Below are 17917 nucleotides of genomic sequence, written 5' to 3'. Positions count from 1 at the left end.
GGAGGCCATTCCAATGCTTCAAATGGCTGCTGGTCAATCCATTCTTTCACTACCTTCGATGTATGCCTCGGATCATTGTCCTGCTGAAACACCATTTTGGAGGAATCCAAGCCATAACTTTCCATTGTCTTGAGTAAATCATCTTTTAAGACGTCAAGATAGCCTTCACTATTCATACGATGACCAACATCAACTATCCATCCAACACCTTCCCATGTAAGGCAGCTCCAGACCATGATATTACCACCCCCATGCTTGACGGTTTGCTGTACATGTCGCGAGTTCAATTCCTCATGAGGTAGTTTCCATGCATAGGCCTTTCCATCGGATGCAAAACGATTTACTTTAGTCTCATCTGAGAATATGACTCGTTTCCAGTCGTCCACAGTCCAATGTTGGTGCGATTTGGCCCACTGAAGGCGTTTCACGATGTTTTGGCTGCGTAGCAAAGGTTTTTGAGGCTTGACAAACGCTATAAAGCCAGCTTTTTTAAGAACGCGGCGTACGGTACTGTCACTTACTAACATTCCAAATTCTTCTTTTAGAGCTTTTTGGATCTCTACAGCGTTATTTTTTCTTCCTAAGGTGACTAATCTCCGGATGTAGTTCACCATGCGTTGGCTAATTAGAGATGGGCGACCACCTTCATCAACATTTCCACTCATCTTAAGAGATGAGCGGTACTTCTGAACAGTGGTACGACTAACACCAACTTGTTTTGCTATTTTGCTGTTTGACTTCTTGGATCTCAGCAATGAGTAGATGTTGTTTGCTTTGTCATTTGAAATTGCACGCATGTCGGATCTGCAATGGTATAATGTCTTAATGGAGTGCTGCAATTTAACAAAAAAACACTTACATGTAAATAATGTTACGATGAAAGAAGAAAGAGAAGAAAAAAATATGAAAAAATTGCAATTAAGCCACATTTTTGTGACTATATTATGTTACTTACAAACGCCGTCAAAACTGGTCGCATGTACCGTCGGACTTTAAGTGCCAATTACTACCAGTATACTGGCTCTACTGTGTTGTCTGTGTTACCATATAATTGTCCAGAGTTTGCTCTTTCGAATGAACTATATTTCATTGCTATAGACAAAGAAATGAAGAAGAAGATAGTGCGTATAGGCAAAATATGAAAACATGCGACCAGTTTTGACGGCCATTGTACTTCAATGTTTCCTTGTATTCCTCCTCAAGTACTGATGTGTATAGCTCACCATTTACATTACTTTGTAGCCAGAACATGTAGCCCCCTCCATGTATAGTTATGCAACTCCAAAGCATGATCCCGCCTCCTCCATAAGCATGTTTCTTTTTGTAGTGATGGCCTCGATAAGGTGCATTATCCTCTTTCCAAGCGTATTCTAGACCATTAGACCCTCTTTTTTGGATCTTTGTCTCATCAGAAAACACAATGCGTTCCCAATCAGTCTCGGATTAGTCTTTATGAGCCTTTGCCCAATCATATCGTTCCTTTTGCCTGTCATTAATTAAGTGGAAGTGCCGTCTTTTTTTTAGTCGATTTTAGACCTTCGTGTTTGAAAGTACGAGTAATTATTTTTGGATTGACTGATCGATCTGGTTTTTTAACGCCAATGGAGGCATCAGCTGCACTTTTAGGTAAGCCTAGTCTTATATCTCTAGCTTCTTTGGTTTCCTCCCTAGGTGTGAGTAAACGATGTCTACCTGTGCTATTTTTTGACTGCATCTTGGTTTTCCTTGAAATTCTTCGAATCATGGACTTTCCGCAGCCTACGTTTTTTTGAATTATATCCCATGGAATGGAGTGGTTCAACATGTTTTCAATTTGGGCATGTTTGTCGGCATTCTTTGCTGTCCTGGTGTGTTTGGCTAATCTGAGATGAGGTAAATGGGGAAAAAGAAAAAATGTAAAAAAAATAAAAGGAGCTAAAATATGAGAACGCGTAAGCGTTCACTGACGTCATAAGACGTACCAAACTAAATTGCAAGTCAATCCAATGACTGTTTCTGGAGATATGGTGTCTAATGCAAAATCGGGCGTTAGCAACAATCACGGAAAATTATTTTTCCGCCATAACTACAGAGGAAATGGTGGTAGAAGCAATTAGGTTACACCAATAATTTTGTCTAGTTTGCGTGCAAAGTTAATGTCAGCAAAGCGGAGCCCTAAGTTTAATTCCCGGCGAGGCATTGCGAAAAAGCCCAAAAACGGACTGATTTTGTCCCTTACTGTACTTTGCAGTCCATAATACTTCAATGTCTCCTTTGAGATACAGTAGGTCACAAAACTGCTACAAGGAATCCATTTTTCTCGGTTTTTGTAGCGCACATCCTGTTACAATGGCACAAACTGCCACTGTTCCCACATAGTAAATTTCCTACATGTCGTGAAAAGTTTGAAAGAGTTTAAGCCCTATTGGATAAGTATTGAAGGAAGTAAGGAGCGCGCAATTTGAAAATTTGAAAAAATGAAAATTTGAACGGAATGAACTTATTTATTAATATTTAGTTGGTCCTACTTTTCTATTAATAATCTCTTGAGTTCTTTCCGGAATGTTATCTACATGTCCTTGGCAAAGATCTTTATGGAAGTCATTTCATATTTCATCAACTCGTTCCCAAAACACATCCATGTTCTTTGCTCTATATTCGTAATAGTTGAATTTCAACTTCAATTGATGTCCTACGTGCTCGATTGAATTTAAGTCGGGGATCTAAGCTGGCCAATAGTTAACATAGCTCTCTTGGTGACTACATAACTAGGCTATTGTAGATTATGCCTTGTGCTTTGTGTTATTATCATGCTAAAACTAAATGTTGGACCAGTCGAAATTGTAGTACTTCATAGTATCACGAAGCGTAGTGTTCAAAATATGCTGGTAAGCACCCGATTTCAAGTTTCCATCGTAAATTTACAGTGACTCCCAAAACTGTCTCAATGTTTTGTAATTTTGTCTTTTACCGTCAATTGTGCGATTACTGATTGCGTAAAGTATGCCTTGTTGTACCTCATTTGAAAGCTGTGGCGGTGTAGATGTACGTGGTACAGACTGCTTCTCAAGTTATGTAGCACAGACAGAGATAATGAATGTAAAAAATGACCGGTGCATTGGGACAGTTTTGGGAGCATATTGAAAAAATCAGAATATCTACAAAATATCCATCAACAACTTGCATACAATCACCAAACTGAATGTATTAGCGCCGCAAACGTATCCGATGTCCTAATTAACATCTGCGGAAGTTTTAAACTCCTACTCTGCTATAACTCGTTCATTAAATCTCAACGTGAAACAAGTCCCAGGAGATATGGTATTTCAAGCTATTACTTTCCTTAAACAAGGTAAGTCGGTTCGGGAGATAGAAGAATTGACGGGTTTAGGTAAGAGTACGATTAGAAGGCTCCGAAAAACCCATTGCTCTAGTGTTATGAGGCCGAACGGGGGTCGATCTAAGGTATTGTCTGCAGCTGATGAACATTACTATGTACGCCAGCTCACCAAAAATTGTGTTCCGAGTGCTGTGAAGGTTACCAAATATCTTGAAAACGATATTGGAAAGAACGTAGGTGTTGAAAGAGTTCATAAAGTCCTTCGAAAGTCAGTCTTAGGCGCGATTGAGAAGCCAAAGAAGCCATTACTCAGTACAAAGAATATCCGCAACAAACTTTCTTGGTGTATTGCTCAGAGTAACTCGACAGTAGATGACTAGGAACGCGTTATTTGACCAGACGAGACAAAAATAAATAGATTTAATTTGGATGGACACACCTAGGCTTGGATTCGATCAGGGGAAAGCCTCAAACGCCATCACGTGAAGATTGCTGTTAAACACGATGGATGCAATATCATGCTGTGGAATGCCATTACCTATGCTGGAGCCGGTTGGATGTGCAAAACCAATGGTAATATGGACAAAGCAATGTACAAAGAGACCTTGGAAGGTAAGTTGGAGTGTACGATAGAATATGGTGTCGATAAAGTAGGCTTCCAACGTCATCAGGTGATTTGCCAGCATGACAACGACCCTAAGCATACTCCGAAAGTAGTAAAGTAGTACCTTCAAAAACGATTTTATAATGCTTTACAATGGCCTGAACAATCTTCTGGCTTAAAGACTACGGAAAACATGTCATCATTGGTGAAAAGGAGGCTTAATGACTATGAAACTGTACTAAAATGCATGAATGAGCTTTATGAACGTATAATCAAGTTTTATAGGAGCTTATAATGCCGGAAGAGTGATAAAAAGTTACAGGAAGTATGCCACAACGTATACGTAAGTATATTTAGAACAAAGGACGTTGGTCAAACTATTAATAATAAATAAATACAGTGGGTCAAAAAACTGCACCAACGCAACTCAGTTTTTCGGAAATACCAGTATAGCTCTGTCAGTTTAACAGTAAACATTACGAAACTTGGAACAAAAAGAGTTAATACTGTTACTATTTATTGATAAAAGTTTCAAAGTCAGTTGCGGAGTATTGATCTAAGGAGCGCTCAGCAAAAAGAGGAGGTCGGTTGGTGCAGTTTTTTGACTTTTCTAATATTTAGTGGATCCACCCTTTTCTGCTAAGACAGCTTGTATTCTGTCGGGCATACTGTCTATATACTTGATGCATTGTTCCTTAGTAAACGAATTCCATTCATTTTCGACTCTTTGCCACAGTTCATGGATGCTAGTCGCCCTATTATCATACATGCTTAGCTTTAACTTCAAATGATGCCATATATGTTCAATAGGATTAAGATCTGGACTTTGTGATGGCCAATCGTCAATGTAAATCATGCCACTATCCTTCATCCATTGTGTTGTGGACTTTGATCGATGTTTGGGATCATTATCGTGCTGAAATACCGACGTTTCCCAGTTCAGACCATAGTATTCCATAGTGTCTTTTAGACTTGTACCAAGGATTTCTTGGTATACCTCTGAATTCATGGTGCCATTATAGATCTGACATGCGTATCCAGGTCCTTCGCTGGTTATACAACCCCATAACATGAGACCACCGCCTCCATGCTTCACAGTAACGTCGATATGGTGAGGCTGTAAACGATCACATTTTCTTTTCCAGTAATACTTGCAACCATCAGAGCCCCAAATGTTGATTTTCGTCTCATCAGAAAAGATAACACGTCGCCAATCATGTACTGTCCAATATTGATGCTTTTTAGCCCATGTTAATCGAGCCTTCTTGTGCTTTTCAGTCAATAATGGCTTCTTCTTTTTGATCTCAGCATAAATTTCAACTGAATGTAAGACATTAATTGCCGATTGATACGACATAGGGTGTCCCAGCTCCTCCAACTTCATTTGCACATCCTTGGCAGTCTTTAAACAACCTGTGAGCACTTGTCTCTTGATGTATCGACGTGTTGACTCTGCCACAATGCTCGGTCTGCCTCCTCTTTTACGTATTCTATCGTGTATCCACTTATTTGCATACCTATTGACGGTATTTCTATGCACTCCAACTCGTTTCCCAATGACTGCAGGATCAACACCGTTCTCTAATAATGCTTTGATACTGTTTTGAATATCGGATGGAAGCTTTTTGGGCATTTCTAATGATGGATGGATACTGACGATGTATGATGGGTTTGGGTAAAGTAGGAAAGAAAAAAAAGAAAACAATTGCAAAAAAATTTATTTTAAGGTCCCCAGTGTGACTAGTAATAAAAAAAATTAGATTAAATCCGCCGGAATAGTCTCAGTCCGAACATATGATACCAAATACCTTTTCATTTTAAAAGTCAAAAAACTGCACCAACCGACCTCCTCTTTTTGCTGAGCGCTCCTTAGATCAATACTCCGCAACTGACTTTGAAACTTTTATCAATAAATAGTAACAGTATTAACTCTTTTTGTTCCAAGTTTCGTAATGTTTACTGTTAAACTGACAGAGCTATACTGGTATTTCCGAAAAACTGAGTTGCGTTGGTGCAGTTTTTTGACCCACTGTAAATAAATTGTGATTTTTTCAATATGCTCCCAAAACTGTCCCAATGCACCGGTCATTTTTTACATTCATTATCTCTGTCTGTGCTACATAACTTGAGAAGCAGTCTGTACCACGTACATCTACACCGCCACAGCTTTCAAATGAGGTACAACAAGGCATACTTTACGCAATCAGTAATCGCACAATTGACGGTAAAAGACAAAATTACAAAACATTGAGACAGCTTTGGGAGTCACTGTAGCAAGCATATCCTGGTCCTTCAGAGATTGTACAACCCAGGGCATCATTTTGCTAGCTCCGTGCTTGATTGCAAAATCCAGGTCATGATGTTGAAGAAGGTCACTTGGCCGTTTCCAACAGTGATCAGCACCATCAAAGCCCTATACGCTGAGCTTGGTCTCGTTAAAGTACACTGTTTGCTGTCAGTCACTCTGTTGTAAACATAGTTATTTTCTATAAGATATCAGTTGTATTAAAATAATAACGATACAGAAAGATTAAACTATGATTGAACAATTCCACACTTTTCCAAATTTAGAACAATAAGATCAGTATTTGTCATCCTAGCGAGTCTAATCAATTGTCAACCCCAAAAGTAATTAGATCAAAGTTAATTGACTGGTTATTATTTCTATTGTTCAACTTCAGATGCATATATTAGAACATCGACAAGCTTTAGCTTAATCATTGGTTCTTCAGCACGACATCGTTGCCGAGTCTATATCTTTTATATCTACGCTCACAAAGAATATAAATAGATGCCAACTTTTTATCCATTAAACGGGGCTCTTTTGCAATATAAAGAAATCTGCAATAAAGAAGGATTTTAATTTTATATTGCTGCTATTGTTTTTTTGTTTAATTTTTTATTTAATCTTACGATTAAAACACACTCATTGCCTAATCCTGATGCTCCTTGACCCGTTCTAACTGATGCTACGTATGCACTTTTGTCTGAAATGGCTTCTTTTTTTCTATCAGAAAATGGAACTCCATTGATTTCAGTACGTTAATTTCTGACTGGTATGAGATATCATAGCCAAATCCAACCAGTTCCCGGTATACCTCTTTAGAAGCCTTTAGAACCCATTCCATGACTTTTCTTTTGATTAACCGCTTCGTCACTTTGGAGACTACTGTAGGTCTACCACCTGCGTTTACTGTCCTACTTGAAAACAGCGTCTAGAGTATCTACTAACAGTTGATTAATGTAATCCAGTCTCCTTAGCAATATCATACATTGATGTGGATCCGGTTCATGCCTGTTTGAGATCGCTTACTTTCTCCTTTGACATCCGTTTAGGGATGCGATTGACGATAGGGTAAAAAAGAGAAATAATTTAAATAAGGGAATATAAAATTTAAAATAAAGGAATTGTAAGCGCTTTTATATACTGGCACCATTCTAATCATGTCAAGAATGTGAAAAATTATGATAGCAACCGGTTGGGTCGTATTAAAATTCGTCATTTCAAACATATGTGAACAAGTAAAAAATGTCGGATGTTCATAATACTACCTTTAGCAATCTCAAATTCCACCAATAACCATTGCCCATATCCGATAATCGACGAATAAATGCACTTTCTATTGAGGTACAAACAATCAAAGTTTGAGATAGTTTGGTGCAGTACCCATGGACAACCAGCTGTAAAACCTGAATTTTGCAATTCCTTGCAGCAGTTTTGTGACCTACTGTATTTGCAGATAATAAATTTGAGAATTAAAAGGGAAATAGTGCTTGAAAACTAGTGAATGAATCTCTATGTAACCTCTTTATTAGACTTCAAGACGAGAGAGAACCCATTTAATCAAACTACGCCTTTATATAGGAAATAAAATTATTCAGGGACCGAAGTGAGTTCAAGACCAATTTTAGTATTGAGCTTGAACAATATAAATATTGTATATGGTTAATATTGTAAATGAGTTTTAGAGAATATGTAATGTATAATATTATGTATTCAGTATTTGTTATTTCTTATATAAGATTTGAGTAATCTCATACGAATAATAAATATTTAATGGGGTAAATACGACATCCTTGTATTCCTCCTCAAGTACTGATGCGTACAGCTCACCATGTACATTACTTTGTAGCCAGGACATGTAGCCCCTCCATGTATAGTTATGCAATTCCAAAGCATGATCCCGCCTCCTCTATAAGCACGTTTCTTCTTGTAGTGATGATCTCGATTGTTGTAGAACAGAGTCTGATCATAACGGACATTGAATAATCACAACTAAAAGAAGTATATTAAAATTGATAAAAGATAATAATTTAAGTCTTTATTAAATAAAATATATTCTTCTTCTTTTTATATAAAACTGTCACTATTAGATTCATTCTATGAAGTAAACATGAACACTAAATAAGTCATGATTTTTACTATTCATCATTTCTGTAAATGAATAGTAATGGATCAGGTACCTAGTCAACTTTGATCTGACTGGAGGCAATTCATATAAATATATCTTTTCTCTCAATGAAGACGGGACAGTTATCCCAGATCAGTTAAAGAACAACAAGATCTATAAAAACAACGAATTAAAAAATTTTCATAATCGATTCAGTGATCATTCTTCAATCAAACATGTCAATGATTGGATCTACGCTCATAACTATTCATTTGCCAGTCAACTGATCGAAGAATATAAATAGTAGACTTTGTAATGATTTCTTTTTAATAATTAAAATTGTCTTAAATAAAGTTCAGCCTCAAAAAGTATTCTTTTGGTTTTATTTTATTTTGATAATTACCTTACCAGAACATAACATAATAGACATTCATTCCATTACCACTTTTTTTTTTTACTCTCAAAAAATAAAGATGATTATCAAAAATACTTTGTTTTTTTTATTTCATAACCTTATTATTTAAAGCATATCTATTCCAGGTTTAAAACAAATTTAACTTCTTTAGAGCCAAAAGAGTCCTTTTTCTTTATTTACTTTATTCAATCTTTTAAATTTTCGACTTTATTCGTATTCTCTTTTATTTTAACTTGTAAGCAAATGCTTTCATACTTATCATTATAGCAATATTGTACACTTGTAAAAGAGTTTCATCTCTCTTCTTCATATGTGTCCCTTCACTCTTTCTTTTTTTTTTTTTTTTTTGCTCACTTACAACTAAAATTAATCGCCTTTTTTATTTAATAAAGTCTTTTTTTTTGTAAAGTACGACATGAGAGCTGAAGAATGCTTGAAAAGAGAACGCCACGACTCAATCACTTGGATTTCCTAGCTTATACGCCAATAGAAATGCTTTTTGGATCTTTGTTGAATTTAAAAAACCTTGCACTGAAGTTGAAAAAGGATGGTCTTCCCAATTTGTAATCTTGTATGGCACCATGTAGCACAACAGAAAAATGTTTATTTTTTTTAAAAATACAATGTCTTTTTATTCAACAAACGTATTATATACTTTTGATTATCTTTGTAGATTTCAAATCTATTTTTTTCAAGCTTTCATCTGATATAAAAATCAGGCTTCTAGTACTGAAATCCGTGTTCTCATTCCTTTAATTGAATTACCACTATTAAAAAAGATCAACTTTATCAATTTGGATAATCAGGTTTGGGTGCAGTGAGCACTGCAAATAATCGTGCAAATTTGTTAACAGATATATTATCAATCTTGCAAAAGAGCTTAGAATCGTGTGACATCGGGTAACAGATTGTTGAACGCACTGCCTCCTGTCTCTGCCACAAATCGTTTAAACCGTCGTTAATCTTTTGTTTAAGAGATGTTACAAGATTTGTGGCAGAGACAGGAGACTGCTGGTACATTTATTCGTTAACTGATCTCGCAAGACGCAACTTCCATCAGTTATGTTATAGCTCCTGTTTATTATCCATTTGATATCTAATGGTGCTCGGCAGCCAATGATACTTTTCAAATCAATGCTTTATTTGTCTTTTTGGTCTTTTATAAACCACTCATATTGCTTTATATACAGGTTTTATTGACCACTCATATTGCTTTATATACTTCTTTATAGACCACTCATATAGCTTATATACTTCTTTATTGACCATTCATATTGCAATAAATATTGCTTTATATATACAAAAAAATAGGGATTTGTTTTATAAAAATAGCTTTTTTTTTATTTAAATAAAATAATAATAATATACAGTATTTCTTTGCTCGTAGCGTTTTAAAAGCTTACTTGACTTACCTAATGCCATCAAAATAGCATCATCTAATCTAAAAAAACATCGATTAATCTCGTGGAACTCAAAAAGTTCTCATAAGAAGAAGAAAAAAAAAAGCCAAGCTCAAGGATGCAAAGACACAAGGATTCAAGGAATTGGGCACTCAAAGCAAAAGAAGAAAAGACATCAGTACTCAAGAACCAAAGCAAAGGCGAGAAAGAAATAGTAAAAGGCCAAAGCAAAGTAGCACGTATCTATAATAATTATTAGCTATTGAGTATACGTAGTAGAAGTAATAGTACCTTTCTTTAAATAGGCCAGAAGACTAGCTAAACTTATACCAACAAGTAAAAAAAGTAGCACGTATCTATAATAACTACTAGTTATTGAGTATACGTAGTAAAATTAATAATACCTTGCTTTAGATAGCCCAGGACAACTAGCTAAGTTTAAAGCAACAAGTAAAAAAAAGAAACAGCACGCATCTATAATAACTATTAGTTATGAAGGATATTTAGTAAAAGTAATAGTACCTTGCTTTAGATGAACCAGGAAAAAGAAAAAAAGAAAAAAAAAAACGTCATCCAAGCTTATACCAACAAGTAAAAGAAGAAGAAAAGGTAGTCCTTAGAAAGAGACTTTATAAAGACCATTTAAACCACAAAAAAAAGCAGGCAATACGATTTTACTAAAGTAAAAGTACCATTAGAACAGAAATAGAATATATATAATATTAAGAACTTACCTTTTAGAAAGAATGTTTTTTTTTAAAAAAAAAAAGAAAAAAAAAGGAAAAAAAAAAGTACTTTTTTTATAGCCTCATTTTACCAGTGTTACGATTACCTACTATCGATTAAAAACAAGTTTTTTTTAAATATGGTTTAACTATTGAAACACTCAGAGAGGGTATTCATAAACAGTTTAAAATCTTTTTTATTATTATTATTCAAATGTAATATCTTTAACTGCAAAGGCTTTTTTCTTTTCCTTTCTTTGCTTTTCTTTTTTTTTTTGTAAAACAAATAAAGTACTACCTTGCTTTTGTATACACCTTCAATTTATTTTGTACTCTTGTTTTTTCTTCCTTAAAGTTTATTTTAAAAAATGTCTCGTCGCGTCGCCACCCCCATCAGTGTCCCCAGCAATGCTCCCAAAAGGGCAAGAATTTCTATGAGCATTGCTGGATCATCATCCACTGTTGTTCCTGCTTCTGCTCCCGCTTCTGTTTCTGCTCCTGCTCCTGTTCCCGCTTCTGCTCTTGCTCCTGCTCCTGCTCCTGCTTCTGCTTCTGTTCCTGTTGCAGGCTTCAGTAGCTTTACAACTCCTCGCTTGGAGAGCTCTGTTGGTGCTGAAGCCATCCGAGCAGCCTCTGGTTTCGCACCAGATATAATGGCTGCTCAGATACAGCAATTGACACAATTGCTGCAGCAACAGCAACAGCAACAGCAGCAGCGAGCTTCAGAAGCTGAGGTCGACCAGGCCAAAAAAGAATGTAGTGTAAGTCTAGAACAGATTTATCAAATTAGCAATTGTAATTTAATACCTATATTTTATACCTTTCTTTGTGATGTAGAGCTATTTAGCAGAATACTACCGTGATTACGTTGTTGGTCGCAGAAGCGAATTTGACTTGGACGTGACCTTCGCCCACAAGAACAACAGAAAGGTCAAGGCCCTGTTATCTGAGCAAGTCAGGAAGCATCGTCGTTTTGATTTGCTCACCACTTCGCAAATACACACCATTATCAGGAGCAAGTATTCCTATTTGATGAGCAAGGCCAAGGGGAAGACAGTTGTTTCAACAAAAACAACCTGTCGTAGCCGTGTAAATACGGTGAGTATTTAATATTTAGAAGATTATATTATAAAATATAGAAAATGCTTACATTAACACCTTATGATAGAAACTCTCTAACAGGAGATCTATTTACATGGCTAACCCTTCAGCGTTCGACGCCCGTTTCCCGTTCGCTGGCAAAATTCTGACTGTTGACTGGACGTCAGATAAAGAAGATGGGCCAGAGGACGCGAACGGTCGTACGTTCGTGGTCAAAAGGCCATCATTTAGGAGCAACGAAGTAAGTAAAATGTTGGTAACAAATTTCATTTTCTAATATACCTTAATCAATCTACAGGTGGTGCAATTCCACGAAGAGTTGCAAAAAAAATACAAGGAATCCACGAAGAAAAAGGGGGCTCCACCAACTATTAGAAGAATAATAGAAAACGTTGAGGTGGAGTTCCTTGACAAGCTCGATGATACTGATTTTCCTTCCTGGGCTTTTTCTTCTCCTGGTCTTGGTTTTCCAACCTCTGTTTCTGCTTCTTCTTCTTCCTTTGCTGCTGCCAATCCAATGCAGTAGGTATTTTCTTTCTTTTTTTTTTGTTTCTTATTTTGTTGTCTCTTCACAAATCGAATAAAAATTTTCAAAGAAAAAAAAAAGAAGAAACTATTGCATGGTTCTTTAGTAAAATATATAATAAAATAATAATAGTGTTTTAATGGCTTGGTATATTTGTTACATAAAAATTCGTCTTGGCAGAGCGAGAGTAAGAAGGTGATTATCAACATAAGGGCATACAGCAACAGGATTGAAAATTCTGTAGATTGGAAGTATATTGTTGCTTGAAACTGGATCAAATTGATTCTTCCACACTTGGATGCCAGTACCATCGAAGGTGGGAAAATGTTGAGTCGCATGGCTGTACCAATTGACGAATGCAAAATAGTGAATGGAATTGTTGAATGAATGTGAGAAAAAAAATGATATTTGGCCAATTCGTAGTTGGTTGTTCATAATGGCTTGAATATATGATGATGATGAATGATTGTCGGATTGTTGGTAACGTTGTCCAAGCAAGTTAATTTTTTTAAATGATTGTATATTTGTATTGATCGTATTAGGCATAGGTATTTCATAAGTATTCATATAGTAGTTTTGTAAGATTTCATAGTGTTCGATGCATAAAGTTTGTTGTTTGATGTTGATTTCTGAATGAAGGGCTTGTGGTGGCAGAGGCTCACTACCAGTAATTGTCAGGTTAAATAGACTTGGTCCGTCTATGAATTGAGAGTAATCAAATGGCGTTAAACCACTCTCGTCATTCGTAACCTCGCCTATTTCCTTTATGAAGTTGATCAGTAGAAGCATGCCTTGATTGTTGGTGTTAATGAGGGTTGGTAATGAATGGATAAGGTCTTGTGTGTGGATAATTTGTGTAAGCATAGTAACATATGTGGTTTCAAAGCCTGTCTTGTAGTTGATGTTGATTTTTTTGACATCGCCATTCAAGCGTTCAAAGCCATAGAGCCAAAAGGCATAGGATGGACCAAAGTCCAAAAAGCATTCTTTCAAATGCATGTGCATATGCATATTTGGTGTTATTGATTCTTTTCCATATAGTCGAGCACAAGTCTTGCCAAAGGTCTTGAATAAGGAATGTGCAGCATGTATCTCTTCTGTTGTAACTACAGGACCAGTTACCAATCTTACTGCTTCCACGTAGCGCATCCAATTGGCAAAATGCTCACCAACTAATCTTTGCTTCAGCAGAAAAGGCGAAAGCACAACACACCACGTTCTCCATTCATCAGCTTTCATATTACCAAAGGTACTTTCAATCTTGCCTTTTTCGTTTTTTTTTTTTTTTTTTTTTTTATAACAAAAAATTAGTGTTCAGATTTATTATAGAATAAGTTCTTTTACGCTCGTTACATACTTTTTGGGATTTTAGAGTACTGTGAAGGAATGATAATAGAAGCTGATTCATCAGCCATGGCTTTGAAATCAGATGTGGTAAGCAGCCCGTGATCTACCCAAACTTCAACCATTCGTTTTGGCGTACCTAGAAATAAATTGTGCATGGGATCAACGGTTGTCAATCTCACGACATCAAAATACTCTAGTCGGTGAAGTTCACTCCATTTACTTCCTGTGTTCGTCTGCAGGGTTCGTTGTTGCGTAATGTGAGTGGCATTTAGCCAAGCATATGCTTCTTGGCGCTGCTGGGTATTGTTTCGCAGAATCCAATGCTCATCGTCAAAGTCTGAAAAATCTAGCTTCGTTGAATTTGCACCAGTACTGATTCGCGAAAACACAGTCGAACATTTGTTGCAGGCTTTGTGCGCGGATTGACCCATGAACCCAGCTACTTTGCGAGCTGCTGGTATATCACAGTTAACGGACATCAAAGCAACACGTACCATTTCACCGTTTCTGTTCTGGTACGTTGGCATCATTATACCTCCGTACAAGGTATTCAGCTCTGCAATCATTGGTCGCATGAAGTTCTGGAGCTGGTCATCCGTGGGCTCGCCAGGCCCAGGAATCATACCAACCAGGATGATGTTGGAAACCTTCATCCTGGAACTCCTTGGAAGGTTGTTGATTGTGAGATATACACCACCACAAGAGTAGTGCATACCATCACTAGGTTGAAACCAATCAACGTTCAATGAAACCATTAATGATCGACTTCTATTTACGAATGGTTCTCCAGCCGAATCAACAAGACTGTTCCACACTCTACCATCGTAAATATCGTAAAACACGCCTTCTTCCACATGTCGATGTCTCCATTCTTCGATTTCTGTTTCGAATGTTGGACGAACAAAGAACTTCTTCAACGTTTCGACAATTGAGTTGTACGGAAACTCGAGGACAGGCTTGAGGCTGCTACCAATAAAAAGTGAATTGCCGCATGGGTGCTCTTGTCTGTGAGGATTGTTCGCAAACCTAATAAAAGGGCATTGCCGGGTATGCAAACTTCCTGTGTCGTAAACACTTCTACAAAGAGAGCAGACAAGAAAACGGGAGACACCACTACTGGCAGAGGAATAATTGACCATGTTACGAGCAGTGGAGATCTTTGTAGGAATCTCCATGCCATGGCCAAGAGCACGAACAAAGAAGGAAAGAAAGGCCAACAAGTCTTCACCGGCTTTCACCGAGAGGTGCTTTGCTTGAAAAAGCACAATGAACAACAGCAAAAGGTGACGAAGCTGCTGTTCATCACTCATTCTTTCCTCTTCGTCAATGCTCATTCCATCTACCAGATTGCAAAATAGAATTCAATAAATAAAAACTTTCTTATATAAAATGCTTTGTTGACTAATAATATACCTTCACTTTCTGGTTCAGGAATTGCTGAAGAGTATTCAATGGTTTCCTCCTCGTGGTCATTAGTTTCATTTGCTCTTCTTGATTCTGTTTTCTTTTTAACATTAGCACGGTTGTATTTCTGTTGGAAAATAAAAAAAAAAAAACCTCTGTTTCTAACTCTGTCGATAAGTACATGGCCTCTTACAGTTCTCTTTGCAAGCATTCTATATCCATTGGGGTGTTTGATGCATTCAGAACAGGTGCACACAATTTTGGTAGCGTTGAAGTTGTTCATGTTGTTTATAGTTTTTAAATTTGGAAATAGCAAAAAAATAGGTAGAAAGAGAAAACGTGCCTGATAAAAAAAACATGTTAAATTTCAAAAAACAAAGTCGGTGCTTAAAGTAACTTTTTTTTTTCCCTGGCTTTGTTTCATGGAATACACTAGATGCTCAAGGTACAAAAGATAAAAAAGAAAGCTCAAGTTCTGGTCAAATGTAAGTTTATAAAAAAAAATAATAGCAACCAAGTCTAATGTTGGTTTCTTTTTTTTTCTTACATTAGGAATTCCTAATGGGACACATTCAGATGACGAACATGAACCTCATGAGCAAAGTTGTTCTTTCCAATACGATAAAACTATAAGAATAACAGACTTTATTGTTGCTTGTTACTGAAAAGTTATTTTTGGTAAAGAAAGTTGCCATTGCTCACATCTCTAATGACTAATGGCAAATTACACCCATGTGCAAACATAAAGTAAGTAATGAGCGAGTATAAGCTTAAAAACATATATTCTTTTACAATATTTGTCATAAAAAATAATAAAACAATCTATTTACTTGATAAACAAAAACGTTTTGTATGTATTTGTTAATTATAACTGCCTTGTAACAAAATGTTAGCAGAGCTTCTTTATTTTTCTATTCTTTTAGAATATACACGTACAGTAGGTCACAAAACTGCTGCAAGGAATTGCAAAATTCAGGTTTTACAGCTGGTTGTCCATGGGTACTGCACCAAACTATCTCAAACCTTGACTGTTTGTACCTCAATAGAAAGTGCATTTATTCGTCGATTATCGGATATGGGCAATGGTTATTGGTGGAATTTGAGATCGCTAAAGGTAGTATTATGAACATCCGACATTTTTTACTTGTTCACATATGTTTTAAATGACGAATTTTAATACGACCCAACCGGTTGCTATCATAATTTTTCACATTCTTGACATGATTAGAATGATGCCAGTATATAAAAGCGCTTACAATTCCTTTATCTTAAATTTTATATTCCCTTATTTAAATTATTTCTCTTTTTTACCCTATCGTCAATCGCATGCCTAAACGGCTGTCAGAGGAGAAAATAAACGATCACAAACAGGCATTAACCGCATCCACATCAATGTATGATATTTCCAAGGAGCCTGGATTACATTAATCAACTGTTAGTAGATACTCTAGACGGCTGTTTTCAAGTAGGACAGTAAACACAGGTGGTAGACCTACAGTAGTCTCCAAAGTGACGAAGCGGTTAATCAAAAGAAAAGTCATGGAATGGGTTCTAAAGGCTTCTAAAGAGGTGTACCGGGAGCTGGTTGGATTTGGCTATGATATCTCATACCAGTCAGAAATTAACGTACTGAAATCAATGAAGTTCCATTTTCCGATAGAAAAAAAGAAGCCATTTCAGACAAAAGTGCATACGTAGCATCAGTTAGAACGTGTCAAGGAGCATCAGGATTAGGCAATGAGTGACTGACAGCAAACAGTGTACTTTAATGAGACCAAGCTCAGCGTATAGGGCTTTGATGATGCTGATCGCTATTGGAAACGGCCAAGTGACCTTTTTCAACATCATGACCTGCATTTTGTAATCCAGCATGAAGCTAGCAAATTGATGTCCTGGGGTTGTATAATCTCTGAAGGACCAGGATATGCTTGCTAAATTTACGATGGAAACTTGAACTCGGGTGTTTACCAGCATATTTTGAACACTACGCTTCGTGATACTATGAAGTATTACAATTTCGACTGGTCCAACATTTAGTTTTAGCATGATAATAACACAAAGCACAAGGCATAATCTACAATAGCCTAGTTATGTAGTCACCAAGAGAGCTATGTTAACTATTGGCCAGCTTAGATCCCCGACTTAAATTCAATCGAGCACGTAGGACATCAATTGAAGTTGAAATTCAACTATTACGAATATAGAGCAAAGAACATGGATGTGTTTTGGGAACGAGTTGATGAAATATGAAATGACTTCCATAAAGATCTTTGCCAAGGACATGTAGATAACATTCCGGAAAGAACTCAAGAGATTATTAATAGAAAAGTAGGACCAACTAAATATTAATAAATAAGTTCATTCCGTTCAAATTTTCATTTTTTCAAATTTTCAAATTGCGCGCCTCATACTTCCTTCAATACTTATCCAATAGGGCATAAACTCTTTCGGATTTTTCAAGACATGTAGAAGATTTACTATGTGGGAACAGAGGCAGTTTGTGCCATTGTAACAGGATGTGCGCTACAAAAACCAAGAAAAATGGATTCCTTGCAGCAGTTTTGTGACCTACTGTATTCTTTTTTTATAATGTAAAAGTAGTTTGCATTTCTATGAAGTGTACTTGTTGTTAGATGATTGTTTTCATTTGAACAATGAACCTTCTATTGCTAGACTCTTTTTTTT

The 17917-nt window shown here is 36.4% G+C and overlaps 9 protein-coding genes across 9 annotated transcripts; 6 read left to right on the top strand and 3 right to left on the bottom strand.

Annotated features, from left to right (window-relative positions):
- Positions 1 to 22: 22 nt before the first annotated feature.
- RO3G_16375 (uncharacterized protein) lies at positions 23 to 133 on the top strand (the record flags this gene model as incomplete). The annotated part of the gene is made up of 1 exon (XM_067670959.1): positions 23 to 133. The coding sequence occupies one exon, from the start codon at positions 23 to 25 to the stop codon at positions 131 to 133; it is 111 nt and encodes a 36-aa protein (XP_067527060.1).
- A 2195-nt stretch (positions 134 to 2328) lies between these two features.
- On the top strand, positions 2329 to 2687 carry RO3G_16374 (uncharacterized protein; the record flags this gene model as incomplete). The annotated part of the gene is made up of 2 exons (XM_067670958.1): positions 2329 to 2357; positions 2498 to 2687. 2 exons carry the CDS (start codon positions 2329 to 2331, stop codon positions 2685 to 2687), a joined length of 219 nt encoding a protein of 72 aa, XP_067527059.1.
- Positions 2688 to 3297: 610 nt separating this feature from the next.
- RO3G_16373 (uncharacterized protein) lies at positions 3298 to 3699 on the top strand (the record flags this gene model as incomplete). Its single annotated transcript, XM_067670957.1, has 2 exons — positions 3298 to 3331; positions 3458 to 3699. 2 exons carry the CDS (start codon positions 3298 to 3300, stop codon positions 3697 to 3699), a joined length of 276 nt encoding a protein of 91 aa, XP_067527058.1.
- Positions 3700 to 4295: 596 nt separating this feature from the next.
- Positions 4296 to 5556, bottom strand: RO3G_16372 (uncharacterized protein; the record flags this gene model as incomplete). Its single annotated transcript, XM_067670956.1, has 3 exons — positions 4296 to 4300; positions 4404 to 4435; positions 4604 to 5556. 3 exons carry the CDS (start codon positions 5554 to 5556, stop codon positions 4296 to 4298), a joined length of 990 nt encoding a protein of 329 aa, XP_067527057.1.
- Positions 5557 to 6915: 1359 nt separating this feature from the next.
- Positions 6916 to 7142, top strand: RO3G_16371 (uncharacterized protein; the record flags this gene model as incomplete). Its single annotated transcript, XM_067670955.1, has 2 exons — positions 6916 to 6960; positions 6996 to 7142. The coding sequence occupies 2 exons, from the start codon at positions 6916 to 6918 to the stop codon at positions 7140 to 7142; spliced, it is 192 nt and encodes a 63-aa protein (XP_067527056.1).
- Positions 7143 to 10247: 3105 nt separating this feature from the next.
- RO3G_16370 (uncharacterized protein) lies at positions 10248 to 10636 on the top strand (the record flags this gene model as incomplete). Its single annotated transcript, XM_067670954.1, has 4 exons — positions 10248 to 10343; positions 10435 to 10465; positions 10544 to 10579; positions 10620 to 10636. 4 exons carry the CDS (start codon positions 10248 to 10250, stop codon positions 10634 to 10636), a joined length of 180 nt encoding a protein of 59 aa, XP_067527055.1.
- Positions 10637 to 11222: 586 nt separating this feature from the next.
- Positions 11223 to 12330, top strand: RO3G_16369 (uncharacterized protein; the record flags this gene model as incomplete). The annotated part of the gene is made up of 4 exons (XM_067670953.1): positions 11223 to 11615; positions 11692 to 11952; positions 12023 to 12200; positions 12254 to 12330. The coding sequence occupies 4 exons, from the start codon at positions 11223 to 11225 to the stop codon at positions 12328 to 12330; spliced, it is 909 nt and encodes a 302-aa protein (XP_067527054.1).
- A 307-nt stretch (positions 12331 to 12637) lies between these two features.
- On the bottom strand, positions 12638 to 15443 carry RO3G_16368 (uncharacterized protein; the record flags this gene model as incomplete). Its single annotated transcript, XM_067670952.1, has 5 exons — positions 12638 to 13653; positions 13839 to 13964; positions 14049 to 15167; positions 15242 to 15359; positions 15426 to 15443. 5 exons carry the CDS (start codon positions 15441 to 15443, stop codon positions 12638 to 12640), a joined length of 2397 nt encoding a protein of 798 aa, XP_067527053.1.
- Positions 15444 to 17380: 1937 nt separating this feature from the next.
- RO3G_16367 (uncharacterized protein) lies at positions 17381 to 17739 on the bottom strand (the record flags this gene model as incomplete). Its single annotated transcript, XM_067670951.1, has 2 exons — positions 17381 to 17570; positions 17711 to 17739. 2 exons carry the CDS (start codon positions 17737 to 17739, stop codon positions 17381 to 17383), a joined length of 219 nt encoding a protein of 72 aa, XP_067527052.1.
- Between the last annotated feature and the right edge of the window lie 178 nt (positions 17740 to 17917).

The sequence above is a fragment of the Rhizopus delemar genome, genomic scaffold, assembly GCF_000149305.1.
Source record: "Rhizopus delemar RA 99-880 supercont3.20 genomic scaffold, whole genome shotgun sequence".
NCBI lineage: Eukaryota > Fungi > Mucoromycota > Mucoromycetes > Mucorales > Rhizopodaceae > Rhizopus > Rhizopus delemar.
This window is presented reverse-complemented; position numbering and strand designations above follow the sequence as displayed.